This window comes from Oreochromis aureus, linkage group 22, assembly GCF_013358895.1.
Source record: "Oreochromis aureus strain Israel breed Guangdong linkage group 22, ZZ_aureus, whole genome shotgun sequence".
NCBI lineage: Eukaryota > Metazoa > Chordata > Actinopteri > Cichliformes > Cichlidae > Oreochromis > Oreochromis aureus.
Window position 1 is genome coordinate 20,306,857 of NC_052962.1, and position 23,640 is coordinate 20,330,496.

General features: G+C 40.0%; 2 protein-coding genes across 5 annotated transcripts in view; one reads left to right on the top strand and one right to left on the bottom strand.

Moving 5' to 3' along the window:
- Positions 1–4,226, top strand: part of dtnbp1b (dystrobrevin binding protein 1b) — a 65,833-nt gene extending 61,607 nt beyond the window's left edge. For all 3 annotated transcript variants that reach the window (XM_039605142.1, XM_031742189.2, XM_039605143.1), the window contains exons 3-4: positions 1,362–1,505; positions 2,981–4,226. In XM_039605142.1, the coding sequence (XP_039461076.1) occupies positions 1,362–1,505; positions 2,981–3,330 (494 nt within the window). In that variant the 3' untranslated portion in view covers positions 3,331–4,226. The remainder of the gene's footprint in view (positions 1–1,361; positions 1,506–2,980) is intronic.
- A 6,970-nt stretch (positions 4,227–11,196) lies between these two features.
- Positions 11,197–23,640, bottom strand: part of jarid2b (jumonji, AT rich interactive domain 2b) — a 109,927-nt gene continuing 97,483 nt past the window's right edge. Inside the window, exons 9-18 of one of the 2 annotated variants that reach the window (XM_031742380.2) lie at positions 21,964–22,056; positions 21,576–21,694; positions 21,345–21,415; positions 21,075–21,189; positions 20,812–20,917; positions 20,514–20,696; positions 19,711–19,841; positions 19,134–19,320; positions 14,868–14,975; positions 11,197–14,562 (exon numbers count right to left, since the gene is read on the bottom strand). In XM_031742380.2, coding sequence (XP_031598240.1) covers positions 14,329–14,562; positions 14,868–14,975; positions 19,134–19,320; positions 19,711–19,841; positions 20,514–20,696; positions 20,812–20,917; positions 21,075–21,189; positions 21,345–21,415; positions 21,576–21,694; positions 21,964–22,056 — 1,347 coding nt within the window. In that variant the 3' untranslated portion in view covers positions 11,197–14,328. The remainder of the gene's footprint in view (positions 14,563–14,867; positions 14,976–19,133; positions 19,321–19,710; positions 19,842–20,513; positions 20,697–20,811; positions 20,918–21,074; positions 21,190–21,344; positions 21,416–21,575; positions 21,695–21,963; positions 22,057–23,640) is intronic. The other variant, XM_031742388.2, reaches the window with a different exon arrangement.

The following is a 23,640-nucleotide window of genomic DNA, read 5'->3' on the forward strand; positions in this document are numbered from 1 at the left end:
ATAACCACAGCTGTCAGTTGTGTATCCATGTGTGTGTCTTCCCGTTTGTTTGCCTATTTATTACATGGAGGAAACGGAGCTTTAAAACTGAAACAAAACGTCCTTCATGCTATGCTTTACGAGGCCGAAGAGCTCCTATGGAGGCGACTGTGTAGCTGACAAAGCAGATATGGAAATGCCCATGAGAAGCGCCTGCCCACTGAGGCCCACTGAGGAGTCTTTAGGCAGAATCAGAGTCTGAAACATGTCCCAGAAAGCACCACTGCTGTCCTCACTGAGCAGAGGAGATAAATGGGTCCGTTTCATTTATTCACTTTCTGTGCGTACGCATCAACAGTCGCTGTGTATATAAACTTAATGTGCGCGTGCGGACACTCAGACGAGTTACCCAAGTTGAGGCATCTGAAAACACGGCGCTCTCCTGTGTCTGTGTGTGATCTTTTTGTGTTTTGTGTTACTATTTAAAGGGCAAGGAGACCTTGGGGCAGTCTCCACGGGAAATAACATTCCCCTTCTGTTTTTTTTCTCTTTCTTTACTCTTTTTTTTTATTCTGCTCTCCCTCCCCGTGCCGCCCTTCTTCTGCTCTCCTCATTTCTTTGAGGTACGGTAGCCAATGGCGTCTTATCTCACTGCTCTGCAACAACCAATCATGCTGCTTCTTCCTCATGCTCTCACAACCCCGTCCCCTCATCCTCTCAGTGTACCAGCTGGCTGTTTACGACGCATGTGGCACATCACGATGGGGTGGGAGGGTGGAGGGGGTTGCACCTCTGCAAGGTGGTGAATCCAGGAGTGTATTAGCTGTAGTGTAACAGGAGTTTCCAATCAATCTGTTATTGGACTATTAAAACATTAGACCCATTAAACATTCTGATGTGCTGCCTTGCTGTCAACAACCACACATTTGTGCTTTCATATATAATAAGAACGTCAGCAATCTGAAAGACGCGCCTCAGGAAATCAGAGTGATTTCTCAAATTTGTCATCTATCTGTTTAAATCTCTTTCGACATGCTTTAAATCGGGGTGTCTATTTTTAACTTTAAAGCAATATTCAGGCATTTCAGAAGTACTCTTAGCCTTCATGGGAAGAACGTTGTGACTTCAGTTCATGATACCTGCAAATTCAATATGCTGAATTTCCAGGTATTTCCTGTAGGCATGCTTTTGATGGTAAGGTAAACCAAGTATGGTTTGTATGGATTATATACAAGCTTATCCACTTTGAATGCCATCCAGCTTGAACATGCCCATTTGCTTCTGCAACAAAAAAACAATCCCACTGTTCCTGGACTCAGCCCTTGCTGCCGCGTTCTGCTGCAGTGTTTGCTAATACCTCATTTACCTTTTGCTGTGTACAGAACCAATAGGCAGCATGTCATCCATGGAGGTGAATGTGGACATGCTGGAGCAGATGGATTTGATGGACATGTCTGACCACGAGGCTCTGGATGTGTTTCTGCACTCTGGAGGAGAGGACAACAGCGCTGCCTCACCTGTTGCAGGTCGGAAGCCATGCACACAAAGAATGGCTGGTTATACTGGCTTTTGATTTAGTGCATAAAACTCACTTAATCTTTGAGATAGCGTTCTCAAACTATGCATTAAAGTACCACCCGGGTTCATCTACAACAAATCACGTCTGCATGAGTATTTGAGACCACTTGGACTGATGTCAGATGTTCCCTCACCACCTGTATAAATAAGGACTAAGAAGCACTTTACTGAAATAAAAGCACAGTCCAGATGTTCAACTGTCAGTTGTTTTACCCTAAAAGGACATGAAATATACACTCACTTGAAAATTTATTAGGTACACCTGCTGGTAATGGGTTGGACCCCGTTTGCCTTCAGAGCTGCCTTAACTCTCCGCTACACAGATTCAGCAAGGTCCTGGAAACATTCCTGGTGTTGTCTTCTGATCCTGTAGCCCATCTTCAAGTTTATTATTATTTGAATTACTGTTTCCTTCCTATCAGCTTGAAACAGTCCTGACCTCTGCCACCAGCAAAGTAGATCAACAACATATTTTCACCCAGAGAACTGCTGCTCACCTGATATTTCCTATTTTTCAGACAATCCTCTCTAAACCCTAGAGATGGTTATTTCAGAAAATCCCAGTAGATCAGCAGTTTGTGAAACACTCAGACCAGCCCATCTGGTACCAACAACCAAAGTAACTTAAATCACATCTCAGGGGAAACTGGCATCACGGATTTGCAGCCAACAAATTTGCAGCACCTGTGTGATGCTGTCATGTCAATATGGACCAAAATCTCAGAGGAATGTTTCTCCAGCGCCTTGTTGAATCTGTGCCACGAAGAATTGAAAGCATCTCTGAAAGTAAAAGGGGGTCCAACCCTTTGTCAGGTGTCAGGTGAGTGCAATTTCCCACTCATCGTCCGTCCATTCACCTCCGCTCATCCCAGCTATTGTAGGGGAAGAGGCAGGGTACACCCTGGACAGGTCGCCAGCCTGTGATTCATAACAAATTCACTGAAGCAGAAATCTGACAAGCACACCACATGATGTAACACACGATGCACCATCAGCGTCTGTCCAGATCTGCTGAGGAAACATATTGTTGCAGTCAGTAATCTTCAGCATCTGAGGTCCTCTTCATCTGATGCTACACTTTCTGTTTACAGTCGATCAGTCCATTGCAAGTTTGAACTAAAGCTGTGAAGTCATTCCAAAGAAACGAGAGCAGTTGCCTCATTTTATCTGCAGCAGCCCTTGGCCTGAGACAGCAAGTAAATAATAAATAACCATAAATAATAGAATTATTTGGGTTATTTAAGGGAAGTGGGTCCAGTTACGCACAGACTCAGAGACATGGTTATTATTGTCTGTCCTCTTGCAACCCTATCAAAGTCAACTATTTAATTTCTGTTTATTTAAACTAAGAAGTTCATAAAAATTAAGAACTGTTTTTTAACACAAAGTGTGAAGTTACCCACTTCCCCCTCCTGTCTCTCAGGTCCAGACGTCGAGTCCTTCACCACAGAGATCAGCCTCCAAGTTCCCACCCAGGCCGAGCTACGACACAAGCTCTCTTCATTATCATCCACCTGCACTGACTCCGCCAGCCAGGACACAGAGGCCGGGGAGGAGGACGAGGAGGAAGAGGAGGAGGAGGGTGAGCAAGGAGGAGGAGGGGGCGTTGGGGGATCAGGAGCAGCAGGAGGAGGAGGAGGAAGGAGGAGAAGACCCCCTGTGGTAGTGACCCTGGATGAAGAAGAGGTACACCCTGACACGGTGCTGGTGGACAGGGCGGAGCGCGAAAATCAGACCAGCAAAGACTGTGAGGAAAGCAGGCCAGAGGTTTGAGGAGAGGCGGAGTGAGACACAAACACCCAACAGCTGCCAAATCAAACTCAGACATAACGATATTGGCTTTGTTCTTAATATTCCTCTCATATGTCAGAGAAACATATGATAGAAAGTGCAACCTCAGTGCACTAACTGCCACATGACCTTACCTTGAGAGACGCGAGTTTTCAATTCTAATTGATCTTATAAAACAGGTTTTTATTCCTTTTTAGCATAACGTCATCGAACGGCTTAGCGTTTCTCCTGTTTCTGTTTCTCCTGCTGTATGTCGAGGCCTGTTGCTGATTAACGACTGAGTAATGAGGACATAGAAACACACTAAAAATCACCCACACGACCCTTCTGCTATGCTCCATCCTTTACTTATAGACTGCAGCGGTCATGTGTTTCCCATTATTGCTTGTGTTGGAGATTAAGCGTAGAGCCTAAAGTACCCCATTTGGCCAAAATAAAGAAGCTAGCTTTTAAAATCTAACTGCAGGTCAGGAATGTGAAGTCAGTTTTTAATCTGTAAAAGAAATGTTGCCATGCAAATTCACCGGCCAAAGATTTTATACTTTATAAAATCCACGTGTGTGAAACCAGGTTTGGTTCTGTTTGCACAGGTTTTCTAAAATATGTGCTCTATGAAACTGTTCTAGGGGTTAAAGCTATGAAATGAGACTTTCAATTGTGCAATTTCTCTTCCAAAATTCATTTTAGTGCAACAAATGCAAAGATACACTACTCACAGAAATGAAGGGAACACTCGATCATCACTTGGTATGACATAAAGTCGTTTAAACTTCGGGATATTAGTCTTTCCTTTCATTTGAAGCTTTGCTGCAAGTGAAAGTGAACTGAAGAGGCAACGAGTGGTTTTGCCACAAAGCATCAATCTCTCGTTATTTCCTCCCCCGGACTAGTTTCTCCAGTCCAGCTCCTCTAGGATGGCAAAATGACATGCATGTTTCTCACCAAACTGTCAGAAACAAACTCCACGAGGGTCCGATGTGCTTCAGTGCAGAGCCCGGCACCGTGCAGCTCAAGTACATCCGCCTGAGAACACTAGATCCGTGTATGGATCTGCCATCCTGGAGGAGCTGGACTACTTGTGCAACCTGAACAGGCTGGAGGTACGATCTCACGCTAGCAGCAGTGATAAGGACACGAGTGAAAAGACAAACTAGAGGATTAGGAGGGATAAGGAGAGAGGATTTTTGTGGTGGTCGTCTTGTTGTTGCCTCTCCGGTAAACCTGTTATCACTAGGACTTACACCAAAGCAGCTGAAATGGATTCACAATGCTTTCTGCTTCCTAGCCAGACAGACTGATATCACTGAAGTTCAACCGACTATGATGCTCGAGCGTTCCCTTAATGTTTTTTTGAGCAGTGTACTTATTGATCGCTTTTTTCTGAAGAAAAAGGATGAATATTTTATCACTTTCTGAAACCAAAAAGCCAAAAGCATTTCTTTCACTGTTTTAAAAGTCTTCTAGATCACGTCGGATGTAAACTACCAGTTCAAAACGGTTTTGTGCCATTACCCAGTAGAAACAAAGCTTAATAGCAGGCAGGCACCTGACAGTGGTTTCTGAAACACATTGTATAGGAGACATATGGGTGAAGATCAGGTACAATGATAAAAATGACTTACCACACACACACACACATATACAGGACAGTTACCCTTTGCCATTCCTTTGATATGTGATCTCTGGGTGAACAACTTCTGTTGAACGAGGACCAAATCCCTGCTGTGGACTGTGTGCTATGCACTGGACAATGCCCAGAAGACTGAACTGCATCCAGACCTCGGTGTCTGCAGTTGTTGACATTTGTGCAATGTGACAGCATTACTGCTTCCTTCTTTTTCCCTTGCCTAAAATTTCTGACTTGTTGCTAATAAACATTTGTCCCCCGGCATTGTTTAATTTTCATCTGAGAGTTACAGCAGTAAGAAATCTTTAGGCTTTATGCAGTTTAAAAGGTCTTGTTTTATAGTCCTGCCATTTAACAATGGAAAGCTAACACAGTAAGAATAGACTGAGAGCGTTATTAATGAGGGGAGAAAGGATCATGAAATATTTAATTTTATTTTGTGCGAGTTAAATTTCTGTGTATATTCATTGTTAAAAAAGGTAACTAGAAATTGTGGGAAAGCAATACAAGAGCTCAAAATTTGAGGCTAAAAATGGAGCCTTGGTTTATTGTGAACAGTAAAGAGTCGGTGTTGATACACAACAGTGCGCTTTAACAGGTAACTGTGATGCCTCCTGGGTAGATACTTCCAGAGGTAAGTGAGAAAAGACTGAGGTTATTTTAACATCCCATCGTCCATCCCAGGGTCACATAGAGGGTGGAGCCCATCCCTGTTGTAATGGGGTAAGAAGTTGTCAAGAGTTTATTTTTAATAAGACATTCTTCAGGCTGAATAAAGACACTCAAACAGTTAGAATATAATAACAGCAACGTGCATGCGTGAGGCCTCTGGCGAGACCCCGCGCACGGGTGAGGACTCTGGCGAGACCCACACCCTGAGTGCAGGCACAGTTCTTTATTTATAGGTTACATCGCGTATGCAAATACGTCACATTTCCTCTTTACAAATTCCTTTAAACCAACAGTTGTATATGTGTGTGTGTGTCTGCTTTTTCTAAAAGACGTGGCGCTGACTTAATCTTTTGTGGTTAGGGAGTCGCGCATCTGTTTTCCTGTTGTGGTTTAGGTGCCTCATCCGTTTTCTATTGTAGTCTGGGTGACCCGCATCTGTTTCCTGCTTAAACTATATGTATTGCAGAGTTCACTGTCGGGTTGCATGACAATGGAGCAATACATCGAATCTTGTGACATGGGGAAGTACAGCAAATTCTGTGAAATATATAAACACTTTACAATATGCTTGAATATTAAAAGATAATAAAACAAAGAATAAAACACATAAAAACATAGAATCTCATAACATTCCCTCCTGTTGTTAATATATTTCACTCGTACTTCATAGGCTTCAGTAGACAATCACTTGTTTGCACATTTTCAATTGCTACGTCATGTTAAGTACAAGAAATTCTTACACACAGTCTTCTTCTTCTTCAGTTGCTATCGGGCTATAAGCTTGTGCCAGGAAGATTCCGGTTGCAGTGTCTTATTTGGATAAACAAAAGATACACCCTGCTTTTCTGGGACTCTAAGTCTCCATAGGCAGACCATGGTCATGGATCTGATTCCACAGGATGAGGACACATCTTGAGTGATGGGTTGCTCTTCTGGTTTTGCAGGTTGGACTGATCTTCCTTTACTCTACCGGGCAGGTGGGGCTAGGTCAGTGCTCGGGCTACAATGGGGTTTCTTCAGGTCGACCAAGTTCACCAGATCACCTAGTGTGTTGACTGAAAGCGAGAAGTCAAGAGGGCGGGGTATACCCAATCTGCCCTCTCCTCCACTTACAGATCACTAGATGACAGGTGAACTGGCGTCTGGGCTTGTGTCCCCTTGTACTTTTTTGGTGTGGCTCTGGTGGATCCACGAAGGTCTTTCAGCGATTTTGCACGCTGTTGGCGTCGTTAGCAGGACCTGAAAAGGGCCCTCCCACCTCGGTGAGCTCCAGTTTTTCCTCTGGAGAACCTTGATCAGGATCCAGTCGCCTGGTTTCAACCTGGAAGAGACTGGAGAAGAATCACTCGGCAGTTGGTTGCTCAGAACTATTTCTTTGTTCTCTAGCAGTTTTGTCATCCATTCTGCTAGGGTTGTTTCTCTAACTGACTTGTCTATTGGTTCACTGGTGATGGGCAGAGGGAAGGGTCTACCATGTATAATTTCAAATGGTGTCAGCTTCTGCAAGCATTGGGTTAATCTCATCCACATTTTTACTAGGCCTATACACTCAGGCCATGGCCTTCCTGTTTCTTCCATGCATTTTCTAAGTCTCTGTGCCGTTAGTTCTTTCCGCTAGGCCGGCACTTTGAGGATGGTAAGCACAGTGATATTTGATGTTGAACCCTAGTGCTTCAGAGACTTTGCTGATTACCTCATTGACAAAGTGTGTCCCATTATCTGATCTTATCAGAGTGGGGATGCCATATGTTGGAATAAAATGGTTACATAAGCATTTTTCTGAAGTTTCGAAATTTAGAGTGTGTTTTGGAGATTATATCTCTTATCCCTCCTGTTGACGCATGGAGGGTAACTCCATGTGTCACTAAGGCTGCTGTTTTGTGTAGAGATTTTGGAAGTATTGGTTTTCCTTCACAAATCATCAAGTCATCTTTTAGTTGCGCTCCGCATTTCAGCCATTTCTTTTGCTCAGCTGTGGGAGCTGCTTTTTGTTCATCCTTTGTCAGTAAAATTGTTTCCTTTGTAATTTCATAGTCATTCTTCTGATGTGCTGCACACTTGCAAACTGCTAAATGTCGCATCACATGAGGAGTTTCCTCCCGTGTAAACAGATGTGTGCCATGATAAAACCTTCTCCACACACTAGAAACAAAAAACTATATTTCAACCGTTGTTACATCTTATTCACTTATTTTATAATACAGTTATTTTTTCAAATCTAATATCAATCAACTAATTTGCATATCAGCTTATAATGCGCTAAATTGACAGGTCAACAGAAATGCACGCTTCAAAAGATTATCACAAAAGAGAATTTCCTCCATACAGTAAATTACTTGTGTTGCATCAATCAAGCAGAAAGCATCTCACAATTTATTGTATTACCAACTAAATTTATTGTCTGATCACTGCTTGGTCATACCAGACTCTCTCTGTGTCTTTATTTTTCCTTCTCTGTTTTCACAAACGTTTCCTGCAAGCTGGAGAGTTAAATGTCAGTAGTGGGTAAATTCAGCAGTTGATAACAAAACTATTAAGTTTTTCCTGTTTTAACACCAATGTGAGATATAGAGGCGCACATATAGTGTGTGCTCTAGTGTAAGCTGCTCTTCATTGCATGTATGTGTGTTAGCGGCTTGCATGCAGGGCCTCTGGGCCTGTCTCACCCAAAAGGGCATTTTCTTAACAGTTGCCTTTCACTCGCGTGTGTGAAGAAAGGCAAATGTGCTTGTAGCAATTGTGAGATTATATTACATTATACCTGTAATCAAAATGAGTGAATCATAATACTGCTGGAGGCCACATCATACTTCTTGTGTAATCAGTATGTAGTTTTAGTTTGCATCATACTTCTTAGTTAAAAGAATTTGAAAATCATTAGATTTATTAGGTAGGTTTGTATTATCCTATACTACTGATTCACTGCTGATTTACTGTGAGTGAGTTACACTGTTTCATGACATTTCATACTGCCGAGTTATGAAGAGAATATTGTATTCAGAGAGTAGGGGCCTCTCTCTTTTTTTTTTTCTTTGTGATAGTAAAGAGAACAGAGCACATGCCACGGGAGCGTCACCCCACCCTTGGTGGAAGCAGAAAACAGGGAGCCAAGGTCATAACTCAGGCTCACAAAGAGTCAGAAAGAATGTGAATACTTAGTTTTGTGGCTGTGGCGCATTCTGTATAGCTTCTTTTCTTTGTTTAGTAGCTTTCTGCCTTCACCTGAGGGTGTGCCCTAAGCATGTGACTTCAGGTCTCCATAATTGGAGTTTATTTAAAGATAAATAAGATGATTTCATATATTGCTCGCAGATCATGCACTAGACGGTATGTTGCAGTATTAGCCTGCTTCAACACTTAAACAAAACATCACTCTTTGTTTTATTATTATTATTATTATTATTATTATCCTGTCTCAAAACAGAAAATGAAATTGTAGTTGTTCTTGGCTGAGAAACACAAAACCTCTTTTTTTTTTTCTTTCAAAACAAGAACCTAAGTTTTAATCTCTCAGCCTTGTCACATAAAACAAAACAGATAACCCAGCTCTCAGCTGGCGCTGGACTTTATCATCATCAAGGATACAAAAAGAAAAAGAAAAAGCTGCTGCCAGAAACAGAGCAGAAGTGTGAGGAAAAAACTGAGCTCACAGACAGCTGCATGTGTGACCTTTAATATGCAGCTTCTGCACTAAAAAACAAATAAAAATAAAAAAAAATGTGTAACTTGCTCATCAGCTTGGTAGTGTCCACATATTTAATTCATTTTATTCAGCTTCTCAAACCTGTAGCTTTAGCTGTTGTATACAGGGTTTGGCTTATTAGTTGTTAGTATAGGTTTGCTCTTCATCTCAACAAAGTCTCATCTAAGATGACAGGTTTACAAGCAGGTCAAGTGTCTCTATGCACCTGATTAGTGTAGTTATTTCCTTATTTTCTTCATCTCCTATATCATTGTACTGAGTTTGAGCAAACCTTAAGCTTGAATCAGACTACTTTTGACAATCTTCCACCTCGCATCATAACTGACTGAGGTGCCTCTTCCTATTAATAGTATGTCATTATTAATGTTATCATTGTATTGTTTTTCCTTTTTTATAATAGCAATAGTATATCACAATACACTACTTTACTACTAATATACAATAGTTTATTAGTTTATATTTTATTATGTATCCATCAAAGGCCGATGTGACCTGCAGCTTCACACCTTCCCAAGCTGGAGACATTTTCCTTGGCTGAACAATGACACAGCCTTAATATACCTTATGCATGTCTCTTTTTTATTTGATATATTTTGTGTGAATTATCTGGTTTCACGCATTCTATTCATTCAGCTTGGTTGTCTTCCCAATTTTGTTTCATTGCTTTAATTTAAGTTAACCTTAATTTAACCTTTTGTTTATTCCACTTCATTCCTCTTTCCATGCTTTAAAATATTACAACTCTTGTGTATGTTTTGATTTCTTTTTGGCTTCCTTTTCAGTATTTATTTCTGCTTGGAGGGTTTCTTATAATTTAGTTAATGCATTTTCCCTCCCGCGTGGGACATTTAGTTTTCTTTGGATTTCTCCATCTATATGCACTAATTTGTCCGGCGCCTGGACATTTTTTTTTAGCCACTGCTCGTCAGCAGTGAGTTTTGTTGTTTTATTTCCCATTTTGATTTTGTGTTATTAATACTACAAACAGAACTGTGTGACCTTCTCTGGTATTAGAGTTAGGGGAGGTTATTAAGGCAGCCTTCTACCCTTGTCCTAATGTCAAGGGCGGCCTTAATTTTATGCGATGAAGCGCAACCTTTTCCCTTCCTCACCAGTATTTCAGTCGACACAGGAAAACAATAGAAGTGGTGTAGGGTCCTACTGTCCCTCTTCAAATGACACTCACTTCCTCTTTTTAAATACAAACAATTCACATACGCGGCAGTGTAATCCTATTTTAATTGACACTTTCCTTTTCCCATTTACTCCCGGAGTAAATTTTGTCGACTACCAGCTTTTTTTTATTGCGAAACGAGTCACCTCTGGACTGCCAGTTTCGTCTTACAAGCGAGTCTTTTAGACTACCAGCTTTTTTTTTTTTATTGCGAAACGAGTCTCTTCTGGACTGCCAGTTTCGTCTTACAAGCGAGTCTTTTTTTTTAAACTGCCAGTCCCTACAGGACGAGTTTTTCCCTTAGAAAAGTGTCAATCTAAAAGACGATTATTTGCGATGTGTCTTTGAGTGTTAATATTCACCTGGTTATGATGATATAAGTGCCGGTCAGAGATTCCTCCTCGTTCCCCAGGATCGTGGACCTCTTACTAAGAACGCTGGCCAACCCCGAATTCACGTAGTTGGTCTTTTTCTCCTTCATAGGAAAGAGGCTGTCGACAGACTTCAGCGCGGGCTCTCCACGATGTCAGGAAACGACGAGGTCACTCCGTTGGAGCATAAAATTAGTTATAATTCGATGTCCTACATCCAGGCTCGAAGGACCAATTAAATGTCAAGAGTTTATTTTTAATAAGACATTCTTCAGGCTGAATAAAGACACTCAAACAGTTAGAATATAATAACAGCAACGTGCATGCGTGAGGCCTCTGGCGAGACCCCGCGCACGGGTGAGGACTCTGGCGAGACCCACACCCTGAGTGCAGGCACAGTTCTTTATTTATAGGTTACATCGCGTATGCAAATACGTCACATTTCCTCTTTTACAAATTCCTTTAAACCAACAGTTGTATATGTGTGTGTGTGTCTGCTTCTTTCTAAAAGACGTGGCGCTGACTTAATCTTTTGTGGTTAGGGAGTCGCGCATCTGTTTTCCTGTTGTGGTTTAGGTGCCTCATCCGTTTTCTATTGTAGTCTGGGTGACCCGCATCTGTTTCCTGCTTAAACTATATGTATTGCAGAGTTCACTGTCGGGTTGCATGACAATGGAGCAATACATCGAATCTTGTGACATGGGGAAGTACAGCAAATTCTGTGAAATATATAAACACTTTACAATATGCTTGAATATTAAAAGATAATAAAACAAAGAATAAAACACATAAAAACATAGAATCTCATAACAGAAGTGGAATATACGCTGGACCGGCTGCCAGTCCGTCGCAGGGCTAATGGGTTTACACATCCCTAAAATATCCATCTAATGTTACAAATCTCTGAACTGTAAATTATAACGCAGTTTGGAGAGTTTCTCCTCGCCATCCAGTTGGAAATCAGCACACCAAGAGACACACGAGCAGGTTGGAAAGAAATGACAGTGAATTGTCAGTAAGTTTTTATTAAACCTTAAGTACAAACTGCAAAAGTAAAAAACAGTCAATTTAACCAACATGAGACTCTCTTTCCGAATGAAGGGAAAGGCCGAGTTACCAAATAAATTAAGTCACCAAAGACCCCACTGTGAGCAAAGTAGTTTATACTGTAGAAAAGGAAGGAAAAAAACAAAAAGAAAAAAAAAACAAAACTGAAGGACAAACAAAGAAAATCCCATCTGAATAAAATATATTGTAAGGCCATAAAAACTTGACAACCACTTTTTTTTTTTTTAATGTTGAAAACACCCGACTTGGTATGTCATTAAATAGTCCTAAAACAGTTCAGTCTTCTGCAAGGGACAACAACCAACAAACTGGATTATAGGATTTTTTTTTTCCTTGACAGTCACCACTGGCAAGCTCAGTGCAACATGAGTAGCTACTACATTTTGTTGAATTTTCAGTAATGAAAATGTAAAAACCCATTTTTTTTTGTGTGAACATATCATTTTTTCCCTTTTCTTTAAAAAAGTAAAGCTAAACAAACAAAACTAGATCAGGAGGCCAGGGAGGGGGCGGGGCAGGTAAAGGGGGGGCGGGGCAGTCGTTGGCTACTCGATATCTTCTTTCTTAGTGATATAAGCAGCACTTAAAATTTTTATACACATTTACCAGAGCAACCCTGTAAGCGTCAAACTCACATGGATGAAGAAAGGGAAAAATGTAAGGCTTTTTCTTCATCGACCACTCTCCTCTGGAACACTTTCTCTCTTTCTCTAGTCCTTCCTTCCTTTCTTTCTTACTCAACCCCAGAAAAAAAGGCTCAAGTATTTAAAGAAATTTACAGGATTATGTACAAAAAAAAGTTGATGTTTGTTTGTGTTGGGCTTTTTCTTCGCTCTTTAAAAAAAAAAAAAAAAAAAAAAACTACTCATATCTGGAAAGGGGAAAAAATTCAAAAGCTAAAAAAAAAAAAGGCAGTAGAAGAAAGAAAAACTTGGATTTGATATTTCACATTTTACACTCTTTGACTAGTGGCTCTACTTGAGATAACACATTAGATCAACAAAGCTTAAAAAACCCCCAAAATAATAATAATAATATAATATAATATTAATGTTTACTGGTACAGATGAAACAAGAGGACTGGAAGAATGGAATGTTAACACGATTGCACATCTAGAACCAGAAAAGCCCGACGAGCCTTTCTGCCCTGTGGGGGTCGGGGGGCGCGTGAGCTAGCAGAGTGAACCAATAGCGGGCGCCAACCCCCAGATTTTTTTTTTTTCTCCTTTAAAAAGAATTTTGTGTTGTTATACAGTAATTATAACCAACAGCACCAATAAAATGGATCTCCTTGCTAAGTATCAGGCACCATTTCCACTTGCTAGTGAAGAAGGGATCCCTCCATACTACAAGGAAGTGAGGTGACCTTTCACAGGTCAAGCAGCTGCAGCTCTGCCCCTCTCACGTCCGCCGACGAACAGAAAACAAAAAAAACGTCCACAATGATGACAAAAATAAAAAATATACACAGAAAATTTCTCACGACAAAACAAAACTATCGAAAAAAGAAAGCTAAGATTCATAAACTGAACTTGGGGAAAAAAACAAAAACAAATTGTAGCCAACCAACAGTAAACCAACATCATCTGTCTTTCAAGTTTTTTTTACCTTGCATCTCCAACCCACATTTCATAAAAAAAGAAAGAAAAAATATGCAGGAACTGCATCAAGAATACATTAAAAGTGATTCCTCTTCCTCAAATAAAGGACAGAGAGAAACTTTGGGCAACTACTTGATGTCATTTTCATTTCACAAAATCATGGGAGGGAGGGAGCGGTGGTGAGTCGGGGGGAAGGCCGCCTTTTCATTCCTCCTGTGTTCACAGTTGAGGGACACGTGATGTATCAGTATCATGGGCGAGAGGAGGGCAGGAAAGAGTGATGCAAGAAAAAGGTAATTATTGTAACCTCCTATCAGCTGAGGAAGGGTGGAGGTGGAGCTAAAGGGTAAAATGAGGCCTGTCAAGTCTGTGAACATTATAATTAATGCTTTCAATATTGACTCGGAGAGAGAGAGGTGTGTGTGTTCTAAAATCATCCAAAATAAAAACAAATTCTTCTTTCACACTAGTGCAAAAAAGACATCTTGCTTTTCTCTTTTTAGTTCCTTTTCCTTATAACAAGCCTGTCATTACTAAAGGAGAGGAGAATCTCTTGCTTATTAAAGAGATGTAGACTGAGGTCAGGCAAGGGGGGTCTTCAAAGCTCAAAAACAATCTCTAACATCGGGCGGTGAAGAAGGAGCGGTTTGATAGTGATCCTGCTTACTGTGGAAAAACAAAAACACGGGGATTCAGAGAAGTGGAAGGGGTGTGGTGGGATGTGGGCACAGCACACATGGGTGGCAATGTCGAGGCGTCCCGCCTCAGGATACGGCAGCGGCCTTGGGCATGTGGCTGGACGACAGGCGGGCCAGGGACACCTCTACAGTGGCGCGTTTTCGGGGTCCTCGCTTGGCTGGCGATGCTTTGGCAGGGCTTAAGCCGTGGCAGGGGTCCCCTCCTCCGCCACTAACAATGACTCCTCCAGCGTCGATGCTTCCTCCATTCTTCAACATGGCTCGTCCGCACACCTGGCTCACCAAACTGTTGATTTGCTCCTGTGTGGCAAAAGGAAGCAGAAAAAAAGTGAGAAAAAAGGTGGTAATGAAGCAAATGCACACAAATCAAGAGCAGAAGGTAAAATGTAATATGGCAAAAATGGATGAAAAAAAGTACAGGTGTGTCTACAGTTAAAAAACATAAATAAAATTTTGAAAGTCTGATTACACCACAGGTACAACTCAGTATAAACGTTTTTGGTAATCATCCACTTTCAGTAGCAGTGTGAAAAGCTAGCTGATGTCTCCCCCATCTGGACAGAGGGAGAATGGAAGCATAGCAGACCCACACAATGGCAGCTTACCTCATCATATCGATACATCATCTTAAGGCCTCTGCAGGATTTGTGCTTCTCCACATAGCGCAGGGCACACTCCAGACAAAAGACCACATTGTCGGTCTCCCGAACCACCTAAACGGAAAAAAAGGCTTTTAGTAAAACAAAGAATTTATTTTCTTAGTGAAAAAGTGGAAATATTGATAAACCTCTACTCATAGCGCCAATTCACAACAACAGTTGCGTCAAGGCGCTTCGTAATGCAAGGTAAAGACCCCACAATACTATAGAGAAAACCCCAACAATCAGATGATCCCCTTTGAGCAGCACTTGGCGACGGCGGGAAGTAGCAACTCCCTTTTAACAGGAAGAGACCTCTGGCACAACCAGGCTCAAGGAGGGGCAGCCACCTCCGGCGACCGGTTGGGGGTTAGGGGAAAGAAGAGAAAGGAGAGCACAGAGAGACCATGGAATATGCACAAGCTACGGGAGAAAGTAGACAAAAGTTAATTAATATGCAAAATTGGTAAACAAATTCATCAGGATTGAAAAAGAGGTCACTGAAAAACAAGTGCATTATGGTCCCTCAGCAGCTTTTAGCAGCATAACTAAGTGATGCTTCAGAATCATCCAATCTGATACTGGACACTTTATGAACCACAGGTAGAGTCGAACTTAAACTCTGGATTTAGCAGGGCACCAATGAAGAGAAGCCAGGATTGGAGAAATACACTCTCTCTTTCCAGTCCCTGTCAGTAACTTTGCTGTGGCATTTAGAATCACCTAAAGGTTTTTTAGGGAGCTTCTAGAAAAGTCCAATAATATATATGTATTTAATGTGCGAATTAAAAGATATATCCCAGTTAAAAAAATGACTCCAAGAAGATTCTTCTGTGTTTTTGGAAGCCAAGGTAATGCCATCTAAAGTCACTTTATGGCTAAAAGAGATGTTAAGGTCAAATACAATAACCTCAGTTTTTTCTTAAGTAGAAATTAAGAAATTATCTAATTATTTTGAATCATGTGGCTTCATAGATGAATATGACCTAGTATCATCTGCATAACAACAAAAATGTATGCAGTGTTTTCTAATAATACAACCTAAGGCAGGGGTGCCCAATCCTAGTCCTCGAGAGCTACTGTCCTGCAGCTTTTAGATGCATCCCTACTCCAACACAGCTGAATCAAATGGTTTGATGACCTCTTCAGCATGCCATCAAGTTTGGCAAAGGCCTGATAACAAGACATTCATTTGATTCAGGTGTGTTGGAACAAGGATGAATCTAAAAGCTGCAGGACAGTAGCTCTCGAGACTAGGATTGGGCACCCCTGACCTAAGGGAACCATATATATATATACACATATACATATACATATATATATATATACATATATATATACATATATATATATATATATATATATATATATATATATATATATATATATATATATATACATATATATATATATATATATATATATATATATATATATATATATATATATATATATATATATATACATATATATATATATATATATATATATATATATATATATATATATATATATATATATATATATATATATATATATATATATATATATATATATATATATATATATATATATATATATATATATATATATATATATATATATATATATATATATATATATATATATATATATATACATATATATATATATATATATATATATATATATATATATATATATATATATATATATATATATATATATATATATATATATATATATATATATATATATATATATATATATATATATATATATATATATATATATATATATATACATATATATATATATATATATATATATATATATATATATATATATATATATATATATATATATATATATATATATATATATATATATATATATATATATATATATATATATATATATATATATATATATATACATATATATATATATATATATATATATATACACACACATATATATATACACACATATATATATACACACACATATATATATACACATATATATATATATATATATATATATATATATATATATATATATATATATATATATATATATATATATATATATACACACACATATATATATATATATATATATATATATATATATATATATATATATACATATATATATATATATATATGTAAAAAACAAAACAAAAATTTTTTTTTAAAAAGTATTGGGCCCAGGACAGAACCTTTTGGAACTCCATGACTAACTTCAGTGTGTGACGAAGACTCACCATGTACATGCACAAATTGGGATCTATCAGATATGATTCAATTGATCGATCGGGTCTAACAGACATGTTGATGGTTTACTTGAATTAGTTCAGAGAGATCAATTGGCAAGAAGCACTCTAAATATCAGCACTCACTAAAACTTACCTCTATGACATCTGACATTTTTCACTAATGGTAAAAATTGTATTTGAAAGGAAATTCATGAAGTTGTTTTTACTTATAGCTAACAGAACTGTGAAAAACTCATTAGCCTGACTAGTGCTGAGAAGAAACATGGGGTCGTTCCTTTTTTCTCTTATCAGTAACAAACAGCATGATGCCCTAGCTTTATGGAGGACTTGTTTTTATAAGATCGATTATTACATCATTTACTAACAGGGACTTTGAGAGAGTCCTAATATATATATAAAAAAAAAAATAAATTGTTTTGCTCTGTTGAAATAGTTTTCATGTATTTCTGGGAGCAGATGGTCTCTGTGAGTTTGGAGGGGGAGGGAAGCTGCTGAGAGACGTGTAAAGTTGCATACATACTGGAAGCGATTTGCTAATAGGGGTTGAAATTTGTAAGCATTTGCTTCCTCCTACTTCCCTTTGAATGGAAAATGGTCCGTATTTTTCCACGTGATGTGGTGACTCTTTGATTTCATCTTCATTTATTTTTTGTTTATTAACATTTTTTTAATATGTTTGAAATAAAGCCTTGATTCAGATTCAGACTCATCGTGCATCGCTTTGAAGCTGATCGTTGGTCGCATGCAGACATTTCAGGCTGCGGTTGCCTAGGTGACCCTCTAACATATTGACTTCCAGGTCATATGTCAACCAACTGTATTCTTCACTCTCACTGATAGCCTATTCAATTGGTCGCTTTGAAGTTGAATACAGTCTATTGCAGATCCCTCCCACTTTGTGTCGTCAGCAGTTTTTTCACCAAGTATTGTTTCTGTGATCTCTGGTGTTGCTGCAAAACACTTCCAGTGTGTACACAGCTTACAAATGCAGCTCTGCTTCCTGTGCTTGACTCTGCATAGATCATCCAGAATCAAACACAGGCCGCATGACTAATCAACTCTGGATAGTCATGTTTTTCGTTTTTTAATAAATTCAGCAACATTCCTAGAGATGAGAGCTGCACCACCCATAGTAGGATGGATGCAGTCTCTCTAAAAAAGACCACATTTTCCACAGAAAGTTTTCCAGTTACCCACGAAGCCCATATTGTTTGCTGGACACCACCCAGACAGCCTGCAGCTAAAAGACAACATCCAGCTATACATGTCAACCCAGGTCAGACTGGGGAGGAGACGCTGTTAGTAAAGTCACACACTAACTCAATGTTAGTTTTAGTGACTTGTGATTAAAACAACTGGATGCCATTACTTTCAATCTGAATTACAGTCTAAGTAAATCTACGTTTATCTTTAGTTAGCTGTTTTATAACAAATGCTCTGCTCCGCTGTTGGAGTCTGCAGGTTCACGTTTCTAAGTATGAAGCTGCCAATGACCAGAGTTTTTTCTCTGCAGGTGTTGCTGAGTGGAAAAAAAAACATGGTTAGAATTTTGAACGTGCTAGTTGTGTACCAAGGGCTTCTCTTTCGGACTGCGCTTCCTTCCAGCAGCAGCCGGCCTTTCTTCCCGGCAGTGCATTTGGGTGACAGCTACACTACTTTGGGCCTGGCTAGCTGTTACAGCTGCAGGTTTACTTTCAACGGTGTGGAGCCATGCCTCCAATTCACCAAGCTTGGCCTCCAGCACAACAAAAAAGGTACTATTATTATACAAACCATTATCACTAAAGCAGGTCGAGTATTAAGAGACCTACAATTACAGCCACACTAATCAGATGTAGGATTTCATTTATAAATATTTAGGATGAATATGTTGACTTGAAGGAAGGAAGGAAGTCCTTTGCAGGTAAACGGAACCCAAACCATTTGACATTTGACACACTGTCATGTTAAACCCCTGGGCGTTGTGCTCTCACCATGGACAGGTAGCAGAGATGTTGACAGATCTGGCAGCGCCTCTCTGAGGACTCCAGTGTCAGCCATTTGCCGCGAGGCTTCTTACGTCCCTCGATGGGTCCCAGGCTGCCATCGTGTGTGCCATAACGGGCAGAGGAGAGCAAACCTGCCTTGTAAAGTTCCTGACGCTGGCGCATCTCTATGTTCCTGATGGACAAAACAAACACACTCTGAGTGAGAGCAGAAGAAAGTTTTCTGCTATCAAGGGGAAACTATCAGAGTGGAGCTTACAGAGAATGGAACTTACTCAGATCACAATACAGAAACACAATGGATATAATAGTATTACAGCTAACTTCAATAACAATTTATTCCTCTTCCTTTACAACAACAGTACATTTAGTCATTATAAGGTGAATTAGACCACACCTATCTTATGAACATAAATGGACTCAAACAATTGATATTGATAAATAATAGGCACACCTTTTAAAAGAGGACTGAATTAGTGTTTGATGTGGCGATCTTTAGAAATCTAATAGAACTGGATTTGTAGCTTTGCCGTGTTTGTCGTTTGTATGAGTTGTTGCATCATACCTGAGGTCTTTGAGAAGGGTGGAGATGGTGGTGAGGAGTAGGCCGTTGTCCCTCTTGGACTCAGCTGTGGCGATCTGATACAGTAGCTTCTCCATTGAGAAGGGTTTGGCTATACAACGACATTTCAGGTCCTGTGGGTGGAAAAAAACAAAATAAAAACAGCCATTTATTATCCATTTTTGTCCAGCTTTCAGCCATTTACACTCCAACAAAAATATAAAGGTGTGGACTAATATACTCCAAGAATGCTGACAATGTCTTTAGTGTATAACAATGAGAATATTTGTAGTGTAACCAAGGTCTCTACACACAGATCAATGTTTCTCGTCTTCTCCTATGATTCCTCAGTAAAAATGTTTGTAATTTGCAAGAGCGTGTTTCAGGCAGTGCTCCACAGTGCAGCACATTTTATGAGTGTCACATTACACTGAAGGGTAATCTTGATGTGGCTATGGGTATGATAGCATTGCTGAAGGTAGATGTACTTCCATCACTGTTATGCCCATAATGACAATAGGGAACATTTTCTTCTCCTCTATTACAGCTATAATGAAGTCCAACGAACCAAAGGTTTACTCGGGAGCTCTCTCTCACGCTTACAAACATGAAACAGAACTCAAAGGTCAAAACACCGGCTGAATTAAGTTCATTTCAGTGTTAATCACCTCTACCCAAATTGAATCTTTAACAGCTGCAGTCCACAGCACTGTTGCGAAATGAAAACAAACAGTGATGTAAAATGTGTCATTATTCATCTAAATGGCCTTTGGTTCAGCTTTGTTGGCCCTGATTTATATGCTGACCTTTGCGGCCTGGTAACCCAGGTTCATCCAGTGTGGTGTGGCGAAGTGCACCGTCTCTGACACGCTGTAGCCACAGCACACTTTAGAGACAAAGGCACCGGGGAAGCAGACCACAAACTGGCCACTCCGCTGGACAGTACGATAAACCTTGATGCCTTCACGGCACAGCACCTCTGGAGATATCTGAAAGAGTGAAATTAACGGCGTTACATTTCCAAGCGACTCTGCAAAGTTTTAGGATCAAAAGCATCGCTTACTTACAGTTAAAATATATGTGAATGGATTTTTATAGACTTACCATGATATTCTTCTCCAGCATCTCTAGTCCTGGCGTGCCATTGGCCTGAAGCAGTGTATGGACCACCTTGTCCAGCTTAGCCTTCTCCTCAGCAGGGATAGAATACCTGTCCGAGCACACACACAGACATCATTTTCAAACTTTTCACTTAGTTTTCCTTTATTCAAGTCTATTAGTTCTCTTGTCTAATTTTACACATTTTTACCATATTAACAAGTTTTTGTACACACTTAGACCGAGACAACGCCTCTGTGCATACTTACCAAATGCAATCAGCACCAGTGTGTAAGTAATCAATATATGGAAGGCGATTTTGGTCTCGAGACCAGCATGAGGTAGAAAAGACCATGCCAATGTTTAGCCAGGGAATGGTCACCCCTGTAGAGACAGGAAGGTTAAGTGAGATAGAAACATTAATATCTGCAGGCTAAACAACAGAAACGGCTCAAACATCTGGAGTGATCAAGATAACACAGATTATCTACATTTGTAGAGCAACATACAGACTGTCCTATGAAAACAACAATTCTCACCAGGCACAGCACCCAGATGCCTCAGTATGGATCCAGAGTTATTTGGGAGGACATTGAGGTTCCATCCATGTCTGAGGAAAGAAGGAAAAGAATACATTTTTATATGAATGACTTCTGAGGAAGCAGACGCTTTGACTGTTAAAAAGTCTTATCTGACCCGTGATCAGGTAAAGACTTTGCTGCAAGTAGAAAAATGTACCCAAACTCACAAGACGGAAGAGAAACACTTACTTTGAAAATGGCTCTGACTTTCCTGTGGGGAAACCACTGCCATGTGTACTGGTGTCCACCTTCCCACAATGCACTGCCACATGGCAATCTCTCTGTTCCACAATCCTCCAGTACTCTTGCTGCAAGAGGACAAAAACAGAAAATTGGTAAGAGAAAGTATGCATGAAACAAAGTACAGGATTCAGGTGTGCCTCAAGGTAGCTGACATCGAGGAGAAACCCGAACTAACCTTTTAAAAATGATCTTAACAGATTTCATTAACAGATGTATTATTTCATAGGGCTAAATGTTTTCTCATAAAAACAAAAGTAATTACAACAAAGATTTAACACTGAAAGCTACTTTAGATAATGTAGATAATGTTTGATAAAGACGACAGCATACTAACCTCAACCTCAGCAGCAGACGGTTCCTTGTTAAAGCACATGGTCATGGTGTTCCGCGCTATCCTGAAGAAGTTGGTCAAAGACACCGATTTCCCCTGCAAATCACATGAATTTAAGATTAATCATCAGTGGAATCTATTTTTCCCCATGATGCATGAGTCAAGAAGTCAAATGGAGGGCAATAAGGATAAAACATTGCATGTCTGACTGTGTGTGTTTCTACAAGGATCTCTACTCCCTTTGTTAGTGTGAGACAATTCCCCTGGACTTGACCCTCTCCCACTGACACTCTGCTACACAGAATCTTTGAAGGTGACCATAAATCTGCCAACTCTGAGCTTGAAGATGTGCAGACCAGGCTGAAGGATGACCCTGCATTCCTAATGCTCACAGTAACATTTTGTTTTTTCTTCTTTTTCCCTCTTATGTGTTTGCAAGTACTATCTGACTTAGTTCTTTTTATTATTGCACTAGCTTCAGGGTTGTGAAACAATGCAGTTAAATTACAGTCTGGTGCACTGACAAGACTTTTTGTCATTCGGTAGCAGCGCTTTTTCGAGCTTTTTCCCAGTGTAATTACATTTAATTACACCCTTGACGTGCACTTTGTCCTCTCGATCAAAAAAGTGAAACATAAGCTCCTCTTGGGGGGCACTTCTGATGAATAATAGCCACAAATCTGAGCTCTGCAAAAAAGTGATGAGTCACGTTTTGACAGGACTACCAAGTCAGGACAGTGACAGCCATTCACATGTCACTGTGCACTGAGCAGTACTTGTATAACTACGGGGTCACGTTTGTGGGGGGGGTGTCATACAGAGGGATTTGGTTACCAAAAGGAAAGGAGAGAAAAAAAAATCAAATGAGATCCAGATTCGAGATGGGTGGAGTATTGTGCAGTGTGAGTGAACACAGAAAGTTTAATTACAGTTTCGACCCAAGATGCTGCTGCAAAATAAATGTACACAAACAGTCACATGGCCCATTTTTATGCATACAGAGTGAATAATTTCAAATTTCCACATGCACACAAACTACTGGGGGTCGAATAGGTACGCACAGAATTTGGCAAGAGTGAGAGAAACTGGGTGGGGGTGGGGGGCTGTGGAGAGGACTGGATATTTGGGAAAATAGCTGAGAGCAAGGACATGGACTGAAGGAAAGAAGCCATGAGGAGAGGGCTGGACGCAAGGAGCTGAGGGGTTATGAAAGCTTGTGGAGGCGGGGCTTTGGAAGGGTGGGGGGGATGGGTAAGGGCTGTTTTGGGGGCTGCCATTTCTCTGACCTACATTTTCAGCCAGCCATAATCAGCAGGCCTGCAAGCGGGCTGGGGAAGTGGGAAATGCATCTTATGTGGTCCACAAATACACACACGAGCAACTCTACAGACCACCTTACCAAACACAGCTGCACAGAAATATTAAAACAAAACCACAAGAAAATAAAACTGTGGCCTCTCACTTCAATGGCCCAACTATTTCTGTGTAAAAGCAGGTGTGCATACTTCTGAGGTTTGCTTAAACAAACCACAAACTGTGGCAGTTAACAGCACGATATTGTTACCAAGAGCACAGTAAGAAAATTCAATAGGCATTCACATATGTGTGGTTAACAACATCCCAACAATGTCTCCGAGTGAAATCCACTTTGTGGAAAACAATATAGAGCACAAGCAAACA